This window comes from Daktulosphaira vitifoliae, unplaced genomic scaffold, assembly GCF_025091365.1.
Source record: "Daktulosphaira vitifoliae isolate Bord-2020 unplaced genomic scaffold, ASM2509136v1 Scaffold_4, whole genome shotgun sequence".
NCBI lineage: Eukaryota > Metazoa > Arthropoda > Insecta > Hemiptera > Phylloxeridae > Daktulosphaira > Daktulosphaira vitifoliae.
The window spans coordinates 32,164,626-32,190,078 of NW_026099575.1; the positions used below are offsets into that span (position 1 = coordinate 32,164,626).

The 25,453-nt window shown below is 22.3% G+C and overlaps 1 protein-coding gene across 10 annotated transcripts in view; it reads left to right on the forward strand.

The window, feature by feature from the left end:
• LOC126903704 (adipokinetic hormone/corazonin-related peptide receptor variant I) overlaps positions 1-21,744 on the forward strand; it is a 59,479-nt gene extending 37,735 nt beyond the window's left edge. For 9 of the 10 annotated variants that reach the window (XM_050682095.1, XM_050682100.1, XM_050682099.1 and 6 more), the window contains 4 exons: positions 741-954; positions 5,795-5,918; positions 16,134-16,278; positions 21,330-21,744. In XM_050682095.1, coding sequence (XP_050538052.1) covers positions 741-954; positions 5,795-5,918; positions 16,134-16,278; positions 21,330-21,539 — 693 coding nt within the window. In that variant the 3' untranslated portion in view covers positions 21,540-21,744. Of the gene's footprint in view, positions 1-740; positions 955-5,794; positions 5,919-16,133; positions 16,279-17,289; positions 18,340-21,329 lie in introns of those variants that run through there. The other variant, XM_050682105.1, reaches the window with a different exon arrangement.
• Positions 21,745-25,453: the final 3,709 nt, after the last annotated feature.

Here is a 25,453-nt window from a genome sequence, read left to right on the forward strand (position 1 = left end):
ATGTTAAAAAAATATTCAACACTGGTAAAAACGTACCTTTAAATAAATAATTAACTATAAAAAGAAACATTAAATGAGTATGCAATGAATTTTATTTTTTCAAGTATTAAGTAGGTAACATTAAATTAATTTTTGGGTATTAAATATAATGATAAAAATGTTCATATTTTTGCCCTATGTATTTTTCAAGAATTTCATAATAACCATAAGCTCTTTTTTTTATAGCGGTTATTTTTGATCAGTTGTACTATAATTTTGCTATAAATATACTGATAATTTTTATTTTTATTTACCTGTCATAACTTTTAAACCTGAAACGACCTAAATATGTTTATCTGTTTTCATTGCTACATGGTCTTTTTATACTTATTTCAGAAATATAAATGAATAACTAAAGTAATGAATTTTTTCCCGTGTTTAAAGTGTATTTTTACTACATAATGGGGTGACGTATGTGAGAATTCTTATAATACAAATATGTTAACCAGTTAAAAGTTTCTAGTACGTAATTTGACTAAATTTTTGGGGGATAATTTGAGCTCGATATACGAATTTGAATATTCCATAGATTAATAGATGACGGTCATACATAATTAAGTATTATTAATTAATGTTTGCTTTTCAGATATTTAGTTTACATAAAATTAAATAAAAAATATAATTTTCTAAATTTCGGGGGGCTAAATCTTCTGTTGTGCCTATGATGTTACATATATTTGAATAGTTTTATTTCTTTTCAGATTTACATATTTCATGTAGAAACACATCCTGATTTCCCAAAATATGAACAATGTGTTACTTATCACACTTTTCCAACTAAATTTCACGAATTGGGATATTTATATTTTGGAATGTTTATGATGTATTGTTTACCTTTAATAGTAATAATATTCTGTTATGCATCCATTATAATAGAAATCTACAAGAGATCCAGAGAATCCATTTGTGTCCAAGGCAAGTATTAAATATTTATATACTTTTTATTCTAAAAAAAAATATCCAAAATCATTTTTATGTACGTAAAATGGATGTTTATCTATACTAATTATTTGTTTTAATTATTAAACATAAAGACAGTATTTTCCATTAAATACATAATTAATTGAACTATTAAATTATATTAAAGAAATTGGGAAATTTTCTCTTAAAAAATTGTTTCATAAAAAGAATTAGTTATTTTGTCCTAAGTTCTTAAAAAGGTAGAGTCAGCCATTAACTTTTGATAAAATATATATATGTGATATGTAGGGGTTTATTATGTCAAAATTCGAAAAACATTTTTTTGGTAGAACTGATCCAAATTTATGGACCGGTAAAGCATATATAGGAAAAATTATATGCTAATTGTACCTATACCCGTTAGTATACTAATTTTTATGTAGTTTTTTTTCAAAAGTCATAAAAGGAAGTATGTATTTAGTTTTTATTTTTGTCATTGTGTGTTCATTTTTATATTATCTTTATTAAAGTTCATATTGACAATTTATTTCTGATATATTTATAACTAATAATAAATTTAAAGGAATAAAAATGTTGAAAGTAGGATTTGGTGCTTAATGTTCGTTAGTAGATTCGTGTCAAATATGTTTACTCCTCCGTCATAAGTTACATTTTTATGATAGGTTCAGTTGCAAAGTAAGCAAAAATAACTTTTTTTTTACAAGTATTTCTTAACTATTTTTTAGTATACATTCACTTTTACTTCGATGTATTTAGAAAGATGACTATCTCCTAATTAATTAATAATATTTAAATGTATTCACATATAATTAGAGAATACATTTTTAGAATATTGTTAATGAAAATGTATTGCGTGAAAATAGTATAGCTCAAGGGAGTTCAAAATTTAAGGACAATTGACAATACTTTCGGGATCTTCGTGTGTATATTTCTAAAACTTATTAGTATTTATTCTTTGTATTAAATTTACTTTGTAATTTGTTAAGATGCTAAGTTTTTGGTTAGAAACTTTTGTTAGTTGTTATTTACACAAAATAAGATTAATGTTGGTGTGACATTGCAGACGATTTTTCATGTCAACTAGTTGTTAACCATAATAATCTTGATCTTGAGTTAGAGCAGTAAGTTAATATGTTAACATTCTGTAAAAGTAATGTTAAATAAATTATAATTATAAATTATAAATTTAAATTTATTTGAAGTAAAGTGAGGTTATAAACTGTTTAATTTTGTTTACTATTGTGAAATAAGTAAAATAATAAAATGAAAATAAATAAACCATACACTTATTAAATTGAGGGTTTTAGATCTATTTAATTAACAGATATGTCAGTTTTATTCCTCCATTGTACCAGTAAGCTTTAGTTAGCGTTATATTTAGTTACTACTTATAAAATGAAAAATATATTACATTAATACAATTTGATATTATTATTATTTTTTATATAGCTTGGTCTATTATATTATATTACTATGTTTTAATTAAAAACAACTAAATATATAAGAATTAATAAATATTACACAATTTTAAAGGTAGAGGAAATACTAATTAAAATATATAGTAGTTAATATGCATACTACCATGTATTAATATAAATTGATTGTTTAGAAATGTTTTTATTGATTTGTAACAGTGAAACAATAATCTTATTTTGTGATGCACGTGAATAATTACTGAGTTTTAGTATCATACATTATAACTTTTGATTAATTTTAAGTTAATTGTGCCATAATTTACATGAATTAATTGGTAATAGGATTAAATCTGTAGTGGTTTATAGAAATGTTTATTTGAATAGCAATGATTCTTGAATATTTTTTGCTGTGTGCATGTACTTTGTTTGTCTAACAACTACTTAATAACAGAGTCACTTGAATGTACTTTCACAAACTCACTACTAATGTAAATTTATTTTAGAGTTATTTACTGATGTTAGTGAATAATTCAAACTGTACAATGTTCTTCTTTAAAATTTAATATACATGTAACCAATGCGACTGAAATCACATTTAATTCACGAGTAAAATATTTGCCAAAAGGCGTGTTTAAATATTATTTATAACGTAATCTTGCTTAGTAATTTTTAGCTTGAATAATTCATTTTTTGTTCTTAAAGGATATCATTAAATATTTGTACCCTTGTAATTATAAAATAGAATTTTTGAGTTTTAATATTTTTTAGTTTCCTTACAAACGTTTATGTGTCAATCTAGTTCAAAATCTTTACAAATATTTGTGTATTTTATAAATCATTTTAAAAGAGCAAGTTACATAGAAAATTTATTCATTTTTTTTTTATGAACAATTTCAAAAACGCAAATTATTATAATAATAAACATTTTTTAGAAAAAAATTACCTTTAAAATACCTTATTTAAACTTAAAAAGTTTTTAGTTTGCATGATATTTTTGTATAAATAAACATGTTAACTCATATATGAAATATATTCTCGTTATTTACAAACTAAACTTTTATACGAAGGTGAAGTTGGCATTTATAATGTACAGTGTTAACATTCAAATACATATTAGACTTTAGGCTGTATTTTATTTTAATATTTTACAGTACTAGCCCAATACGTCGAGTTTTGGAGGAAATAAATAAAGAAAAATAAAATTTATTTAAAACGAAAACAACAGCAACGAACAAAATTAGTTTTTAAGTTGCACATTGAAAGTATTTTTTCGAGTCAAAACTAGCTTGTTAATAAGACTGTTGAACAATTTTTTAAGGGACAATACATTTATGTATACATCACCCTAATAAAAAAATCTAGTAAATAACATTTTTTCAAATAATTATAAAAATCCGGAGAAAAATTAATTAAATTAATTTTACGTTTCTTTAATTTTTTATTTTATCATTTGTGCGTTATAGGGGTATCAATTATATATTTTTAATAGAATCATTTTTAATTTGATAAACCGTTAGAAGTATTTTTTTAATTTATAGCTTGAGAATTGTTTATTAAACTTGGTTTATTTTTTTTGATATAATAGTTAAAACTTTCGTATCTTTGAGTAAAGTTATAAGTATTCACAGTTAATCGGTAATCGCATAAATGACAATAACGGTAACGTATTAATAAATAGTACGGTAGTAAATAGCAGTGTTCATGATTGTTAACTATACTTAAAGAATCAAAACTTCAAACTATTTTATCAATTAAATAAATAAAGTTTTACATAAAATTCTCAAGCTATAAATTAAAAATAAAACACTTCTATTGAAATATGAAATTAAAAATATATGCTTCCATTTAAACAAAAAAATTGATACTTTCCATTAGCGCATAAGGAATGAACCGGAAAATAAATAAAAAACTAAATCTAAGTGAAAATAAAAAATAAAATTCTTTAAGTTATTATTTTATGAAAGTAATTACAAATTACTGTAGGATATTTTTCTGAAAATTTGGTGGGAAATTTATTTGCGTCTATACTCCTTAAATTTTTTTTCTCTTTAATTGAAGAGGATAATGTTGAAAATGTCGATGAAAAATAAATAGAATATATCTGGGGTGTTTATGCATATGTGGATAAGTCAGAAAATGCGAATTTAGATTTATATGATTAAAATATTTTGAAAAAAATTGTTTACGTTTGGTATAACGTGATAAGATAATTCGCAGGGAGATTTTTAACATTAGTATTCACACGTGTAAAATGGGATTTATACGTAACTGAGTTATTCTATTTTGTCCATACAAAGTTATCCTCTTAAGTTATCACTTATCACCATATTACATATATTATATTTCTATGCATAATGAGTTATACTGACTTATCTCTTTATACATATTATAATTTTGTGCATAATGAATCTTGTTGACATATTCCTTTATGTACAACGGATTAATTGATTTAACTCGTTTTTGTTAGAATAATATGACACTAAGCAATATTATTATAATACTATAATTATAGATATCAAACTAATAATTATTAGTTTGTTAAACTAGTTATGATTAGTTTAACAAAAATATTAATTAAATTATTTAATAAATATTTTTTAAACTGACAAAGAACATTTTTTTGTATTAAATGTATTTAATTGTTACAGCAATAAAACTATATAGAGTGTTCAGTAAATAAGTAATCGGGGTTCTATTATTCTCATTATTTATAACTATTAATATGTTTCCTTGCTTACTGAACACTCTGTATATTGTGTTGTTGAAATTTGGAAAAATAATTTTATTTTAAAACTGTGAACAATTAAATATAATTTTGATTTGTTTTATAATTATTTAAGACTAAGAAGAAAACATTATAAATTTAAGGTATTATTTATTAGTCAGTCAAATTTATGTGCAAAAAAGGTTGTTTATATTTCTTTTATAATTTTATATCTAATTATTTTTTAAATTGTTATTAATATAGTAGTATACATATTTATTATGAAAGTAAATTAAATAATAAGTATATTTTATTCCTCTAACAATTTTACTAAAACAATTTTCTTAGTAAATTATCAAGGTTTCATTTTGATTTTTCCAAAAGTTGCAATTTAACACTTACCCCTTTTACCAAACATTACAGATATCATTGTATCTATCAATATCACATTCTGGCTACGGACTTATTATCCATTCAGAGAATAAACGGTAAAGAATATTTTTCTCCGGAATTAATAATTGTGAACATTAGCTATCTCGGTAGAATGAAAATATAAATGCAAATTAAATTAATTGTACTATAATAAAATAGTTTTTTTTTGTTTATAAATATACAGTTTTAACAATAAATTAAAAATATAATTAATTTGAGTACTTAGCAATAAAAAAAATGTTTGCTGAACTGTGTTTTAATATTTACACATTTATATTTTTAGGTACTGATAATGTAAGAAGATTAGGATTTTTAGGAAGAGCTAAAAGCAGGACATTGAAAATGACAATTATAATAGTGTTAGTATTTGTTATATGTTGGACACCATACTACATTATGGCTGTTTGGTAAGTAACAAACAAAAAGTAATATTGTATTATTGTTATTTATAGAGTAGTTTTATATTTCTGTTAACAATTAGTGTAGTAATTTTAAATAATATTCATTGCATGACATAAAATGGAAAGTCTCTAAAAAAATTAAATTGTAGCGTCTCGTTCTCATTAAAACCGTTGCGAGAATATCCTTCCACGTTGACTGTCGCTCATTGGACAATAGTTTCTAACGCATTTTGATTTATTGACAGTTTATTACAAATATAAGTTATTCTTAACCAGACTGTCTTATTCTTAATAAAAATAAATAAAAATATCCGCAACATTGTAAGAATATTATTATTATAAATCAATAATGTAATAAGTTATAAATAGATTTGATTCACATTTATTATTGAATTTCTGTATTTGAATTTTTTGTACTAAAATTTGAATTAAGCATTATGTCATGAATTTATTTATTGAGTAAAAATCTAAAGCCGTACAATATATAGAAAATCATAATAGCAAATGATTATGGTGAAACTATGGTAATAATAATTCTAAGTAATTAATACGATCGATACGATTTTATTATTAACGAACTGACAGGGTACCGGAGGATCTGTTCTACTATAGATCACCCAGTCGTGCCCTCCTTTTCTAGTCAGCCACCGCTTTGCCTATGCTTCAATCGGTGACAAACGACGTTCATCCTGCGGTGGGTGCAAAGTTCACCGCGCGGCCGATGTCAACTTGTTGCGATACCATCTGTAACTAATCTTCCCTACGTCAACCTGTCACGACACAGCAAACCGTATTCAAGAGAATAACAACCAACCTACGACTATCGAATCGTTTTCCCTGTTCAAATTGTTTTAACTTTATTTTATTCTACTTAGTGTAAGTTAGTCGTTGTCATTATGCGTGACTAATACAGTTTTTTTTATCCAGCTTACCAATCCGCTAACCACACAGGGCTGTATCAGTACTGTTTATCGATATCAATTATAACTTAAACAGTGTTCAGTACGTAAGGAAACAGGTTAATTGTTATAAACAATGAGAACAATAGAAACCGTTTACATACTTCTGAACATTCTGTATAGTTCCCTATTAGTATTCAAATGTTAAAGTGTAAATTCAAACATATTTTTACTTTTTACGTAGTCCATAAATAATAATAAATATAAATATTTGTTGCATTATTTAAAGGCTATTAATTGCACTGGTCGAATGATTACTAAAAATGATACAATAAAAAAACCACAAAGTAACAACAGCCACCTTTATGACGTTTGTAAAATCCAGATAAAAATACTAGTTATTAAAATTAAGGGTATTTCCCTCGAGCCGAGTAGCAAGGATGTTTTTATAGTATCTCTCAGTGAAAAAAAAAGTGTTAAAGTATTGTGCTTATCAAATAAATTTGTTATGTCAAAGCTTTGATCCTAATGATCATATACATTTTTAAACAAATGTTGCTTACAATCTTAACTTTTTAGAATTAAATTTAAAAATTATTGATTATAGGTAATCATTATTTTTTTAATAAATAAATTCAATATGATATTATATAATAAAAATTGATCACTTGTGGCTAATTAATTAAGTAAAATTAAAACTATATTAACTACTAAATTAAAACTATAAAACTATACGCGACTTTTCATAATTTTTTTGTGGCTTTGAGTTTAATATTTTTAATATTTTTTAGTTTTTTAAATTAATAATATTTTTAATATAGTTTTAATTTTACTCAATATAATATTGTTTGCTATATTAAAGTTCGTTATTTGGTTTTTGAAATTTTAGTGGTGACAAGAAAGTCATTATCTAATTGAATCAAAATGATTTATAGCTCAAACTATTTTATTTATTTGTCCATATTTAATATTGATTTAATCTAAAATTAATTTAATAAATTGCGCAAAACATAAATAGTATGAATATAAGGTATTAAAAAAAATCATTATTTATAAATATCATTTATTAATATATAATAACATATCCAGATTCTTAATTATAAGCTGTTATAAAATTATATTTCATTGGTAATATTTCCGATAATAACATATTTGAAAAAAAACGTATAATTCAATAGTTGCACTGAATTGTTCATTTTTAAGTGCTCAAGTTCTCCCGAGAGATCTTGAGTGTTCATTGTAAACACATAATTTATCACGAGTAACAATAAGAATCACTACGTTTTAATGTTTACTATAAAAATCATTGCATTGGTATGTTGTAGAAAAATATCTTAAACTATTTGTAATGAAATTCCTATTGGGAATTTAGTTATTTTAAAAAAAAGTGTTGATAAGAGATTGTGGTTTATTTTATTTTAAAATGACAGAATCAAATATATAACAAAAATGAGAATTTTCGGGTTTCAGTGAAATATACTTTTTTCACTTCTATTTTACCTATATATTTTGTGAACATTTTCATGTAAGGTTTGAATATTACTTAATAAAAATAATTTGTATACAATACTGGAAAATATATGTTTAGAATTTTTTCTATTGCATCAAAAAAAATTTTATAGCATAATAACTTTTTATAAATATTTAATGCATTTATAAATGCTATGAACAATTTATTGCACATTTGATAATGTGGTTCAATTTGTGTGTCGGTAGAAATATAATTGATTGATTAATAGGTTTTCACATTTAAAATAATCCGAGATTTTTGACATTCAATAGAATTATTTTATTAAACTTCTCTGTATGATATAAGTTATGGAAGTAACAAAACATTGTTACTATTGTCAACACCATTGACAAGGACGGATTTGGAGTCCAGATCTTGTAACCCTTTCGTCACTATGCAATTATACTCCTTTGATATTATATTAAATAAAATAAATTTCATATATCTATTAGAAAAGAGAAATTACTATTTGACATATAAAGATTTTAAAAAGATAGTTGCCTAGGGCCAAAATACGGTTCTGATCGTGGAGTTTATTATAGGACTTAGCAATAATTACTAACCACAGGTTTTTATATTTTATATATGTTATTACTTAATGTAGATATGGCACAATTTTAGCTGAGATGCGTATTTGAAAAGCTATAGGTTTTACTCATCCGTGTTTTTTTGTTTGTAACACTACGCGATCATTCTGCTCCTACTGGACTGCATTTGTTCAACGATACGTCAAGAGATCGCAAAATGTATCTAGTTGAAATTAATAATTTTGAATTATTAAATTTGAAAAAAATCCCTTCGATCCCATAATAAAGGGAAATGTCCCAAAAAATTACAGTTATTATAAAACAGACAATGTATCAACATTTAGTTTCTATTTTATACTGAAATAACATTTTAAAAACTGGACGGATTATTGTGAAATTTTTTATTGAACATATTTCAAATATTTGAGTTGCCGAAGACATATTTTGACACAAATGGCTCAGGGTAATACGGTACCATGTCAAGTTTTTTTGAAAATTCAATCATTCTCCGATGTACTTACTAATTTTGAGTAAATATGTTTGTTTGTTTCAAATACGCATCAAAACATTTTTAAATAATGATTTTAATTACTGTCAGATATCAATCAATAATAATCTAAAAAAATGCCTTAACCTAACACTACGCCGAACTCTGACTGAACTTACTTTTTTTAAAGTATGACATTTGTAGCGCACATAATCATAATTTTCATTATCTTAAATCTCAAAGATAGAAGCCTCGGAAAAATATCTACCTTATTTATAAAAAAAATTTTCAATCTTTGCTTTAAATATAAGTCGAAAAAAGAGTTCCGTTTAGTATAAATTTTTGTTTAAAATATTTGGTATTAATTATTTTATTTTTAGTTTGCCTCTCAGAAAAAATGACCTAAAGAAAAAAATTGTCTATTTTAATTAGTAAAGCTAAGTTTCAAGATAGTAATATTAAATGTTTAATTTTATATTACTCTGAAAAAATAAAATTTTCTTGAATTTTTCTGAACACTTAAATATAATATAAACTGTAAGTGCTTCATCGTCGATTCTCTCTTTAAATATATTAATTTTAATGTTGACGAAGATATTAGATAAAACTTACTCTAAAATTTTTTATTTTTTGACTTAAATAGCTAACATCAAGTAGGTAATATCAACCTATTGATAAATATTTTTGAAATAATGTAATATTTGAAAAATGTTATTGGGTTTAATATACTGTTACGAGGACAAATATAAAATAATACTGTAATCGTTTTGTGTTTGGTTTCAATAAGTATATATTTTATAGTAATCTTTTAGAAAAATATTTGGTTCATTTGTGTTTCACATGTTTCTAATATTATTGAACTAAGTCTATTAAGTTGTTGTTTTAACATGACTATCAAATAAATTGAGTTAGACAAACGCTACCAATGAAACTTTTTTATAGGAACAAGTAGAAAGTTCAAGCCAAGTTTATAAATTCTTTACAAAATCTATAAAAGGTGAATAACGAAAAATTTTGTTAATATTGAGTGTATTGCATTTTGCTAAATATGGCGTATTCTTGTTTTATTTTTTTTTCGAAAACTTATATTTTCTAATTTATATTATTGATTAAGAATAAATCAATTTTTTAATTATACTTTCTATTTCGGAAAAAAGATTAAAGAGGATTTAACAAAGTGTATTTAAGAATGGTTCATTGTTATTTTTACAACAGAAAATTGTTTTCATAATTAAAAGAACAAAAAATAAATAAAAGCAATTAGTTCTAATACTAAGTTTGAAACAAATGAAGAAATTATACTTTTATTAAATTTATTAATTGCTTTTAACGAATAATTAATTGTAATTTTTTACATATTTTGTTAAATATTACCAGAATTCGTTAAGTCCATTCTTAATAAAAATGATATATATATATATAATTACAAATTTAAAAATCGCTAATTTTCGTAATTTTTTTTACTTAAAACTTTTTCAAAAATGACCAAATCAATATAATTTTTTTTATGGATGCATAATGTCTTTACCTACCATTTGATATATTCTTCTGATAAATCTGATCTTTACTTGCCCACAGAGAAAGGATTCAAAATGACAACTTTTTCACAAAAAATTAACTTTTGAAAGTGTTTCGGAAATACTGACACTTTTATATATACCTTAAATTAAAGCTTATGTAATTTACTTTATTATGGAAAAAAAAATGTCGGACTTTATTTTGTCTTCACGGTGAAAATGTCTACCGAATGCTATTATTGTGTGAAAATTCTCGATTTTATTTTTTACATTTTTAACTTTATAATGCTATAACATATGGAAAAGTGTATGGATCATTATAATTTTTTTATGAGAAATAATATTTATTTATAAATATTATTATTAGCCCTTAATATAGGTGGGGGTCAAAACTTAAAAATCCGTATAGAAAGTAGAACTTTTTCAACTTAATTTTTGAAAATATTCCGGAAATACTGACACTTTTATATATTAAAGCTTATGTATTATAATTTATTATGAAAAAAAAAAATTTTGGACTTATTATATTTTGTTTTCATGGTGAAAACAACCACAAAGTTAATAAAAAAATAAGATTTTTGTAAAAAAATTCTTTTTTATCTGTTTAATTTTATAATGCTATATTTTTTTGAAAAATATATGGATCAATACAATTTTTTTATGATAAATACTATTTATATACCTCTTTCATTCGACATAAATCATAAAACTTGTCATCAGGATATAAATAAGGAAATAAGAGATCATGTACCTTTTGGAATAATCCACCAATTTTTTAAAATTAAACATTAATTACAGATTTGCATCAAAGCGATTTTTTTGATAGTGATTTTAATTACTGTAATATATCATTATACTTGACTCAACTATGCCACGTCCCCACTGTGCTGGGTTTTTATGGTTTGTTTTTTTTCTTAAGTAATTTAAATATTTTATCAGGTATAATACTCAATATAGTGAAGTAAAATATAAATCTTTTTTTTTAATTTAAATATGATATATACACTCTGTCAATAAACACAATAAGCATATAGGATAAGTGTAGAAAAGAAATTAAATGAATAAAATTTTGAAGAAAGTAATTTTAGTTTTATTAGTGAAATAAAAAATTAGTCTATAAAAACTAGTTATGTTAATAAAAAAAAAGTTTTACAAAAATTTAATTGGTTTATTCTAAAAATTGTATATGAATAATAGGAAAAAAATATTACAGTACTCAAATAAATTCAAGACTTTCCTAATAACCCAATGAATACATTATTATAATAGTAAATTATTAGTATGCAATACAGTTTTTAGATTTTTTTTATTCTGAAATATTAATTTTCAATTTAGTAAAAAGTAATTAAAAATATTTGTGAGCATCTGATATATTATTTACTAATTAGTTTCATTATTATGCGTTTCAATGTCGCTCTGTAATTTTTTTATAAATAATTTAACTTGAAATATACAGGTGTTCAAAAAGTAAGGAAACGGGTTAATTTTTACAAACTTTGAGAACAATAGTAATCCGTTACCTTACTTACTGAACACTATATAACTAAATCATTATAATAGTATTTACTTAGTATCTTTTATGATTTAAACCATTTATGCTAATGTGCATAATGTTTATATTAAAATAAGTATTTAATTTAATTTAAAAAATTACCAACAACATGAATTTTTATTTTATAAAATTAGATTGTTACCATGTATTTTTGACATTTCAGACTCAATTCAAATATTAATGAAGAAACTATTTTATTCGGATTGGGTATAATATCTATTTGTTGACGTGTTTCATTTATATCATTAAGTGTTTGCTAGTAATTGATTTCATGCGTTCTTGAGATTATGATATTTCAGAGACTGCACAGTAGGATATCTACTTCTTTTTTACTTACTGCGTGTTTCTCTAATCAATTTGTGTTAAGTTCATGTGTTACTAGTTATCCCTTTGTAACCGAATACTACTTGTTTTATTATTGAGCCACAATAACGTCAAATTCGATTATAAATAATATTGAGTATTATACATTTTATATTGATTCCTATCAACTACACTCGTGTTGTTTTGCATACAGCATAATGATCTTTGCTTAATTATTTATTTTATTATTATCAACTTAAATTAGTGTGGTATTATATAATAATTAATTAATATTATTACTAATGAAATGAACAAAAGTTGTCAATACACATAGTATCGTGGATAAGGTGACAATGTGGAGCTTTACAATTTAAGAATATATATTTTGTAGGTCTTTTATTTCTAAATTACACGAAATAACAAATTAATTATTTTTTTAATATTCATAAAAAATTTTTTATCTGAGTTCAATATTTAATTAAATTTAACAAAAATATTTCAGAACTTCAAAATATTTTTAGTACTGTTAATATTAAATAAATATTAAAATATTTGTTCTATTTTACTCTTTAAGGTTGAATTAATTTAAGATCTATTTTTTTAAATTAGATTTAATCTAATTTAAAAACATTATTAAATTAGATTTTAATTAATAATTAACATTATTGCAGTTTTTCTTTTTTAAATAGATTTCTGACAAAAAAATACTACTAAAAATACCTTCTCAGATTTCGCATCGAAACAAAACGTGATCTAAATTTTTAATAGATAATGTTTATAGGTAAAAACTGACTGAAAAAGGTCGACTGTTAAAAATTAAATCACAAATATACGACAACGAATTCAATTAATTTTTTAAGGATTTTTCTTTTTTTTACTCAATAAAGAAGTAGTTATTTTTTGGCAATTTTTGCTTGATATGAAGCTGTGAAGGTATTGGTTTTACCATGTGTTTTTTTTTTTATATCTGGTTATAAAATTTTTCAATTTACATTAGATCATTTTGTTGGTCTGTGCGTTAAAACAACCCTATTTTAATTTAGTTGTATCTATAGTTGCCAAAAATTGATATAACCGTTAATTTTAAAAATGTAGTAAAATATTTGATGTGGTGTGCAGTATCGAAAATAAAATTTTATCTCGAAATTATTCTACTATAAAGAATTGTAGGTCAATGTAAAAAACTTTTATGAATAAATTACTTTTTTTCAATTTTTGAAAATGTTCTGAGATTTATAACAATCCAAAACCTTTATCAAATTAAAGTATTTTAAGAGAACTTTATAATGAATAAGGAGAAACGTCCTAACAACATTTTTCTATAAGATATTTGACTTTAAATTCGACTATTTTAACAAAAAAATTAATAGATTTACATCGAAGCGTTTGTATTAATTACTATTAGATATTATTTATACTTCCTACTATTCGCGTTCCCACTGTAATTTTCAGAAATTCTATACTTATTGTATAAATTTTGAAAACATTTATTTTGAAAATTTCGAAATCAAATTAGTTTACAATAACTATTTATTTTATTATGTATTATGTATTTTTAGCAGAACTTTAATATTTGATCAATCTTGTAATTTAACATATTTTAATTATTAAGTTTTTTTGAATGTTAATATCTATTTTGAGAAGAAATCGAAAATTTGTTTACTTTATATTCTCAATGTTATGTAAAAATATTTTTATATTAAATAAATATTTTGATTTTTAACAAAATTTATCAAAAATTATATATTTAAATCTGGAATTATTTTAAAAGTTTATGGTTAAAATAATTTCTTATATTTCTAAATTTTTTTGTCATTATTTAGACAGCAAAAGAAAGTATTATAAAGAGTAATTAAATTTTAACTACCTTATAAAATAATATGTTGACAGAACTATTTTATTTATTTTTTGTCAGAAGTATTAAAGTTGAGTTTAAGCATTTGGGATTGTATTAAGCTATCTACAAAATCACTTAATCAAAGCATAATTTTACTCAACAATGAACAATAGAATTTGAAGACAAACATTAGCTGTTTTGACAAAGTGATTGATTAGTTTTACATTATTACTTTGATTGAAAACACTAAAATCCGTATTGTTTTGATTATAATTAGATGTTTTGAGTTTATTGTTTTATGTATGTTTTTGAGGTTTCAGTATATTTTCAAAGAATGTTCCTTTTTTTTAATCTGAAACTTAATATTATTATATTACCAATGAAATGAATAGAATTTTTAAGAATTTTGGTATCACTTTAGTAATATCTAAGAGTTATAATTTAAGAGTTTTATTAGGTAACCCTATGAAAAAGTTGAAGATGGAGGAAAATCGAGAATTTGTGAAATACAATGTGAAAGTTGTAATAAATGTTATGCAGAGCAAAAAAAAGAAACGCAAAAATCAAGAAATTTTTAATTCTTCTGTAGCTGAACATTAATTGACACATAATTTATATATTAAAACCATAAAAATTATTAAAAACGTAAATAATTACAAAGAACTATATAAGGGAATATAATAATATAAGGGAGGCGGGAATAGAAATGTGTGAAAAATAAGAATAATTTAATTATTTGGAATATTATCCTACTGAAAAATTCATTTTTAAACTCCTGTAAATTTTACTTAGTGAAAACATCATTTCTAACATTGTTCCCTAAATACATTTCCGCGAATTTTTTTTTACTTTTTGAGTTAAATATTTTTAATTTTAAATAATATTAACCATGAGTGATAAATTTTATTATATCAATATTTGATCCTATTAAACTTATGTTTATACATTTATTGCAAATCATAAACTAATTAAAATATCTTGATAGCTATTAGTATCTATTTGTTATCTCTAACGTTAAATTAATTAACTATTAAAATCTCAATCTATTCTTATATGTAATTTTATAACATCTTGATAACATTGATAAATTTATACAATTTAAAATTATTTTAATATATATATATATTTATTTAGTTCATATTAGTTTAAACTTCACTACATAATAATTCTTAATTTTTTTGTATATATTTGCTCTTTGTAAAATTATCTATAGGGTTTTATTTTTTTAATTATTGATAAATTTTATATCCAGGTACTTATTTTGTATACAAGATATGCAACTTAATATTTTAACACTGCAGTGTTAAAACAATATAAACAGTGCATTGTTTATATTTGTATTTTTCTTAGCAAATAAAAACTGTTGAACTCAATGATTAATTTCGATATTATATTTTTTTAATGTTTTTTATGTCATTTAAGTTTCACCAGTTAAAATGTAAATACAAACATTTTATTGTCGGCAAATTATTTTGCCCCTTAAAACTATTACTGAAAGACAAATTATTATTAAATTAAATTTTATAAAATTTATGTCCCTTTAACCGATAATTTAATTAATAAAAAATAATTTTATTCTATGCTTACAGGTATTGGACAGATTATAAGTCTGCAAAAAATGTTGATCAAAAAGTGCAGCACGCCTTGTTTATGTTTGCTTGTACCAACTCGTGTATGAATCCAATTGTGTATGGTGCATTCAATATACGTACAAGGAGAACATTAGTGACGCAGGTGAGACCCACCAAGACCAATTCGGTGTCAACTGCATGTACCACTGATATATGTCTGCCTACGCTTTCGATATCTGTGCACAGAATGGAATAAATAGTTTCATTCATACCCTTCCTTGACTCGGATTTTGCATTTCACTTCTTTTCAGCTATATAATTTGCTTTCGATTAGTAACTTGGACTTATAACAACAAGTTAAATGTTATTATTATAATGATATAATTGAATTAATAAATTATTTATAGAATATATACTTTAACAATTACTTGCATATTAACTGGAGAATATTATTTGTTTTCATTAATGCTGTTGAATATTATAGTGGTTTAAAGACATTACATAAATATTTTATATATTTTTTACAAAGTTTGTACAAATATTTCTATTGCAAATTACACAATCTATATTGTCGATTTTCTCGGTTTTTTTAAATTAATTTCCAAGCTGCTAGATTTTATGCAATACACATCTGTTTGTATTTTACGTAATTAGTGTTTTGAATTTGTATTGATAAATTGTCACATTTGTTTAATTTTAAAACACATTTTTTTAACGGGAGCAAATAAAGTAGTGAAATACTATTGATTGTTGAAAATTTAAACTTAATACACAATTATATAATCATAGACGTTAAAAAAAATAATACAATTTTTTAAGCACAATTGTAAAATAAATAGAAAACTTACATTTAAATAAATTTATTACTTTTATTTTATGGAATAGTTTTTTCACTTTCATGACACCACATATACTTCAAGTATATTTTATTATTTGGGATTTATAAAATGTATTTATTTTTGAACAATAGCTAAACTTAGTTGGAGTGGTTTTTTGATGTTACAACTTTAGATGAGCAAACAAAAGCTTTTGGTATTATATGTTAACGCTTATAAACTAATTATTATATTTTTCTGATCAAGTAATTAAAATAATTTTTTTACAGTGTAAAAAAATATAACTATTTTTATAACAAAATTAAATAATAATAATGGTATAATGTTATTATTATTAGGGAACAAGCTCTAAAATTGTTACTGAATCCAGAGTTATGACATTTTGACATTCTGCAGAAAGAACAACGTTATGGTTTTTATGAATATGTATTTATCTTTTCGAGTGATTTAGTTATTATTACTAGAAATTCACATCATTAATCAATTTATTGTTTAGAAATAATTATGCAAGCTAATACAGTAATTTTATAACGCTATTTAATAATAAAAAAATGTACACACAAATAAATATTTTATTTATAACTACACGTTTAGTTTGTCTTAGCTGAACTCTAGGGTAATTTTTAAAAATTTTACACGAGTTCAGTATCATAATTACTTACCAGTAATTTTTTTTACCTAGTTAAAACACTAATCTTTTGTGCATTGATAAAAAATCTCAAATTTCGTACGTTTTATCGATTAAATGTGATTTATTGACTTTTTTTTATGGTAAAAAAGAGCTTTAGTATTTTATGTAAAATTTTACCTATAGTTTTTATAAGTACAAAAGTATAAGCTTCAGTTGGTCTAGCTATTGTTTAGAGTATGTTCTTAGTTTAATTTTACCATAAGCGACGTTAATAAATTTTATATAATGATTTAAGTATTTGTACATAAAGCATTGCATGTATGGTTATTTTATTTATACAGCTTGTAGTTATAATATTTAATTCATTCCTTTAACCTTATGTGATTTAATATTTTAACAAAAAAACTTGTGTGTAGTTTTTATTTTTTTATTTTGATTTTTAATGTCTAATCGTAGTTAAAAAAATTGTCTTTATTTGTTAAAATGCATGATTGATTTAATTATTAATTAGTGTATAACGCTTATATGTGTAATTTTACTGTGGTAGTTATGTGAAATAACTATAAAAATATTTAATATGTTTATTATTTAACTGTATAAAAATTAATTAAACAATAATTAATAACTTAATTTTTTGTTAGGAGTAAATATTTGAGATTTTTTATTATGAATGAATTATTGATGTAGTTTTTAAAAATCAAATTGACCAATCTATCAAATGATATCATATCTTGTTATCTTATACCAAACATTAAAAAATGTTAAATTTTTAATTTTAATAAAATAGCTTTCAATTTTGTCAATTTTTATTGTTTTTACTTATTCTCATAAAGTATTACCTAATTTTCATTTTATTTATGAAAATGACTTTCACTCGATGAAACATTTGATTTTCACTCTTTCATATTTTTCTATCGTCAACTTTTTACATAGGACACGAATCTAATAATATTTAGTTATTCTAAAGGTAGATCGCTATAATCCCTTTAATCAAAAAAAGGCGAAATCTTTAAAAAAAAACGTCTAGTAAGGAAAAAGCCGACATTTACAACATAATAAAAAAAGTAGTGTACCTAAGGAGATTTAATATTCTTTCCTGTGAATTTGATATAAAATATGTAATATAAAAATCATTTTTACAATGTAAGTTATGGTGTAGAAAAAAAAATTGCTGAAATCTTAAATAAATTACATAATATATAACGTGATGAAAATGTGGAAAAATTACATGATAATTCATCTTATCAGTACAAAAAAAATATCTAGTTATAAAATCATTTATAGTAAATTATAGTAGATTTTGATTTCTGTTTCTAGAAAAAGTAAAACTTTTTTATTTTTAAGATTTCTTTTTAAAAAATAATTTTAAAACAATTATTCATATCTAATAGTATACATATAATGTTCATTATCTATTTAAATATCACCCAAAGGAATAGTAAATGTTTTCGTTAATTTGAATAGCAAATATACTTAATTATATATTAATATAAAACTTATCTAATACAAACAAATTGCTATTATTTTAAACAAAAAAGTCAATTTTTATGATATGATGGTAAAACTTTTGAAAAATCTTATTTAGGTTTGCATTTGTAAAATAGTCTGACTGGACTCTATCTCATTCTAAACAAGAATTTTACGAATTTTCGAACTTGAACATTTATAGTAAATTTGTGGTAAATACCGGTTTAGGCTTCCCAAATAATAAATACCCTAGTATTGTCCATATTACAATGACATTACGAGACAATATATCATTATATATACACACAAGGTGTTTAGTAAGTTAGTAACAAGTCAGTTGTTACAAAAATAAAATCAATAGAAACCCGTTTCCTTATTTACTGAACACTATATAACAAATTTAATGGATACAAAAACTTAATTTTTCGGAAAATAACAATTTTAACATTTATAAAGATGAATCTGGATTATTATATAATTAATTAAAAATTTAAACATGGATTGGTTTTTGCTTTTATTTTATTGATATTCACTATTATCTAAATATTTTAACAAAATTCTTACTTTTAAATACAATATCATATGACATTTTTTATATTTATTGGTTTTATTAGAATTTCAGTCAATATTTTTTTAATGGTATTATCGTAGGACATTTTTTATTTCACATATTTTTTGGTTTTATATGGTTATATCGAATGCAAACAGCTTCTTTTATTGGACTTAAAGTGTATAACAAGCTCCCAAGAGTTACTTCATTCAACCTTTTCAGTATCAATAAAACTGATACCTTCAATTTTAAATTGATTTACGAGTTTTAGCCTCGGGGAAAATGTATTATTTTCACTGCCTACAATTGGATTTATATATACGTTCGCACAACACCATGTATAGGTAAACCTCATTTCGTTTCACTACTTATTCAGGTAATTATAAATTTGATTTAAACTTAAAGCGTATAGATTTTTCTAATTCGTAAGTTCATTTAATGGATAATCTTAATTGCTATAAAACAAGTTTTGCTGAAGGTAAGGATTAAAAGAACTATTATGGTATCATAAAATCATGATTGAAGACATAATTTAGTATGAAAGTGAGTAAATATTTTGTGATTTTTTTTTAAATGCCAATAACATACTTAAAATATGACTTGGGTTGTATAATTTTACAAAATATTTAAATAATTAATAAAATCAATTTATTATTTTATTATAAATTAGCATGTATATTATAAAAAAATTACTGTTAAATTTACACAATATACTTTATATGAATGTTCAATTTGTTATCTGCTCTCGCTTTGGAAGTAAATGCTGTGTAATTTGAATGGAAATGATATATTCAAAGCTATTGAGGGAGAATTTGAATGCTTTATATGATGATTGCCTTGTTAATATTAATAGTTTAGTTCTTTTATTCTTGTCACGGACTGTTATATGTTGCAAACAAAACTATACTAAAATGAATGATTCATGTATTTTTTGCATGATTTTGATGTAGTGCTCTTAAATTAAGGTGATCTGTGAATCATAATCTACTCAATAGTTGTAAAATAATGATTTTTAAAAAATTTTCAGTTATTTGGTTAGTTGCATACAATTTTTGCTTTTTCCACTATTTTTTAGTTAACTATAATATATTTTTTATTTTTTGGTTCATGCCATCATATAATAATCGGAGAGTTTTATAAAAAAACTTAAATACAATAAAATAAAACATAGTTCTACTAATTTATCAAATAAAAAATATGTTTAATGAAAGTTGATACCTCTATAACGCATAAGTGATCAAGCTTACTTAAAAGTGAATAAATTAAAATTATATGTAACTGAAAAATACAAAAAAAATGTTCAAAATTAATATTTTACGAATAATTGAATAGTTTATGATTCACGGATCTCTCTATATAATACATAGACGGTATTCAAAAATCAATATTCTTACATATTTTTATTGTTTTAAAGTTTTGATGGGACATTATATCAAATAAAAATGTTTTATTATAATAAAAAAAATAAAGTTATAATTCGATTATAGCTCATTTATATATACAATTTTTTTAGCAAACTTTAAATAAGAATTTAATATTGAGTTAAATATAGTCCAAAGAATTTTACAATTAAATTGTATTTTGGTATAATTTATAATGTATTCTTGTATAAAATATGTCATACGGGTGTAGAAAATTTAGTTTAAACATACATTTTATTTGATACTTTTTTATCGCTTTATGTAACTTAGTAAGTCTGACAAGTTTTTATGTTGTGCTGTATTTTTTAGGGCGCTGGAGAATCAGTCGCTTCCCTTAGAGTTGTTACATGGCATAAGTTGACTATGCGATCAAAGACTCAACGTAAATCTAATATTGAAGATACCACAATACTTTTCACACCTTGTCTTAATGGAAACAATAACGCAATTCCAATCGAAAATATAACAAATATTACCATATTGTGTAATGAAAATGAATCTAAAATAATGGGAAATTAAATAAAGAGAATAAGAATTGCCCAGATTTATTTTATTAAATAACTCATTATAAAATATATTTCAGCTACAAATACACTCGTTTTGACTATAATTAATTTTTTCACTTAAAATTAAAAACAATTTAAATTTTTACTAACAAATAAGTTAAAAAAAGTTCAGTACATTATTTTAAGTTTAATGTTAATAAAATTGTGAGCCATATAAAATGTTGAACTATTTTTTCTTCATTATAACTTTAATTTTTTCGTATTGAAAATATGTAATATTTGTTTATATTGTAATATAAGTGAAAGTAAATTTGTACAAAATACGTTTAGTTAATTATAATATAGTAGTATAATAATGGTTAATTTTTTAAATTAGAAATTTAGAAATAGAAATTTTATTAATGGTAATACAATTTCATATATTATAACATATTAATCTTTTTAAAAAACTATTGTAATTTAGAAATAATTTAAATAATCTATAATTCTTTAAAAATTTTATGTTCTTAATATTTTAATTGATTTTTTTTTTAATTAATACAATTTTTTTTTTAAACACGTACAGATAAATTATAAAAAATATTTTCTAAATACAGTTTATCTATAGAATTACGGGAAAACAGAATTCAAAATTTTGAATTTCTGTAGTGTATATTTTATGTAAATAATATATGTGTAGACTTTCCTTTATTATTTTTATTTTTATAAAAAAATACACTAAGAATTGTAAATTATCTAAGTAAAAAAATAATAATCAATTATCTTTATCAAAATCATCCTAACTCTTAGAAAATTTGTAAATACATTTATGATAAATAATTATAAAATAGTGAAAAAAATTAACTTCCTTCTTTCCTTTAATTAAAGTTTTATTTTTAAAACTTTACTATAAATTTTTTTATGAAATATAATAATATTAAATACTTATTATTATAATTTACTTTTTCGTTAAATTTCCTAGTTATTAAAGTTCCTACCTACGGTTTCAATCTAAATAAACATCAAGTGTTCAAATATTTAGGAACTTAAAATTACCTTAGTTACTATTAATTACACTTACAATAAATTTAATGAGTAAATATCCTTAATGTGAATTTATATAATTTGTATGATTTAACACATGAACCTTTGTACTTAAATAAAATGTTAAATGAAGATTATTAATAGTTAAAAAATATAAAAATATATTACAGTTATATGCATTTACTATTTTTTTTTTTTTGGCAAAATTCTTTATTTTCATTGAAGTATAACACTCAATTTTTAATGTAATATTATGTTATTGAGAATGATTTATAAAATTTCGTATCGTTTTAATGATTAAAATTAAAATTAAAAAAAAAGAAAGAAAGTAGGATAAATTGAGATAACTGTGTCTATAACTAGTTGTATTCAAATATCATTTTTTATTAATGGAATTAACAAATATAACTAAGTTTCATATGTATTGTTGTAACTAAAAAAAAAGAAATATATATATATATAAATATTAAAACATTATATTATATATTTATATGGATGTGTTGTTTGAATAGATATTAAAATAATTGAGACTCTTATAATTTTGAGCATAGTTCCTAATTTTTTTTGAGCAACTTTTAAAATTAATATATTCATTAAACATTCGTTTTTCATTTTGTTTAATTACAAACGGACTTTTAGCTATTTCTCCTGTAATCATAAACTCTACCATTTCATACTTATGAATATTTCTTTTTAACTCATTTAAGTTACAATTGTCAAGAATACTAATATATCTAGCAATACTTGGTTTTAAACCTTTAATAACATTTCTCACTAACTCTTCCTCTGATATTACAGTCAATTCTCTTACATAGCGCCTCCATATCATTAATATAAGCAACTATTGGTTCATCATCTAATTGCTTTCTTTTCTCTAATAAAATACGTAACATACCATTTTGAGCAATTGGTTCAAATTCTTCTCTAAATTTTTTTTCTAATTCATACCAAGGTAATTTTTTTGATTGAATATTATCATAAAAGGTTAAAGAAGAACCTTGTAAAAAAGATACTAAATATTGTGGTTTTTCATTGTCTGACCAATCATTAATAGTGGCTGTTTTATTAATTTTTTTTTAAATAAATCTACTCTTTCATTTATCCCACCTAAAAAATACTCTATTTAAAAAATAATTTTTTACTCTCCATACTGAAGTTATTAAATGTATTATTTGAAGGTTTGTTTGTAATTTTACATTGAGATATATAAAATCACAATAATCTTATTTTTAGGTCTGATACTACACCAGTAGTAGTTAAATTTCTCTCTTAAAATTCTTTTATTCATGTTTTTTTAAATTATTAATCCAATCTAATGTTTTCTATGCTCCTCTGACACGTTTTGTATGGAAAAATTGTCTGTTTCCTCTGTCATTTATATTTAAAATAATATATTTGAATAAATACAATAATCTTATAAATTCTTACTACATCTCTTCAATTTTCCAATATTATCTCAAATAATAAATTTTAATACTCTTTATTTCTCTAAAAAATTTTACGTCTCAGTTTTTATGTTTTACCTCTAAAACTCAATTATTCATATATATTATTTTTTGCAAATAAGTCTATAAGACACACGCACACAAAAAAACACATCATGGTAAAATTAATACCTTCTCAGTTTCGCATCGAAACTAAAAATGATTAAATTACTTACTGTCATTGTATGAAGAATGAGTCACGAAGATATACAATTATAATAATTTTTTTTTAATAAATATTGCCATCTTTGACTACAATTAAAACAAATTATTTTGTATTTTTCACTAATAAGAATATGATTAATATAATAAATTTGTTTTTTATTTCATTTAATATTTCAATATTGTAATACTTATAATCTATATATTAAAATGCTTGTAACTCAATGAATATTTATCCTAAAATTACAATAGACCTTTAAAATTATTTTATAGAAAAGAGTAAAAAATAGTTAATTTGTAATTATAAAAAAAAAGGAAAATAAAAAAAAATTATTTTTTTCTAAATAATAACTAATAATAAAAATATGATTTAAACATAGTCTAAGAAGACATAATTATTAAAAAAAAAATGAACAAAAAGTTTTATCAGTAGTTTTTGGATTTGTTTTATTTTCACAAGTCAATTTGTATATATACGTGTATAATGGTTTATTTTACACAAAATACTCTATCCATATTTTTTACATACTCTATGAGTTAAAATTCTTGTAATTTGATAAGTAATTATTCAAAAATTATTATAAACTTAAAAACTTCAAAATTATAGATCTATATATAAAGTAGAACTTTTTCAACTTAATTTTTGAAAGTATTCCGGAAATACTGAAACTGTTTTATATACCTAATATTAAAGCTTATGTAATATACTTAATTATGGAAAAAAAAAATTTTCGAGCTTCATTTTGTCTTCATAGTGAAAATGGCTACCGTATGCTTTTATTGTGTAAAAATGTTCAATATTTTATTTTAAACTACTTTACAAAGTTTTTGAGTTAGAAAAAAATATAACTCATTTGATTTTTATCTCAATTAGATTCAATAACTTCAATGGATATTGAGGATCACATCACTGTATTCTCCTGTCGTTTGAAGAAATTTCTTACTCATATTAATGTTCTATTACTATGTGATTTTTTTTTATGGCTCTCATTTTTTTTCTTAGCTTCACTTGATCAACTTTTTTTATCGATTCATCAAATGATCACAACTATTATCTAGTTAAAGATATTAACCTTAAAAATTGAAAAAACTTTCACTTATCAATTAAAATTCTCCATATTGACAATTAAAATCATTAATTTATAAAGTTTTTTAAGTATTTACTGTCGAATAAGGTTTGATATGATAAAAGGTTTCAACTACAAAATTAAATAATTTTACTTTGTAATATATTAATTTTTAAACTTTATTTGTGTAT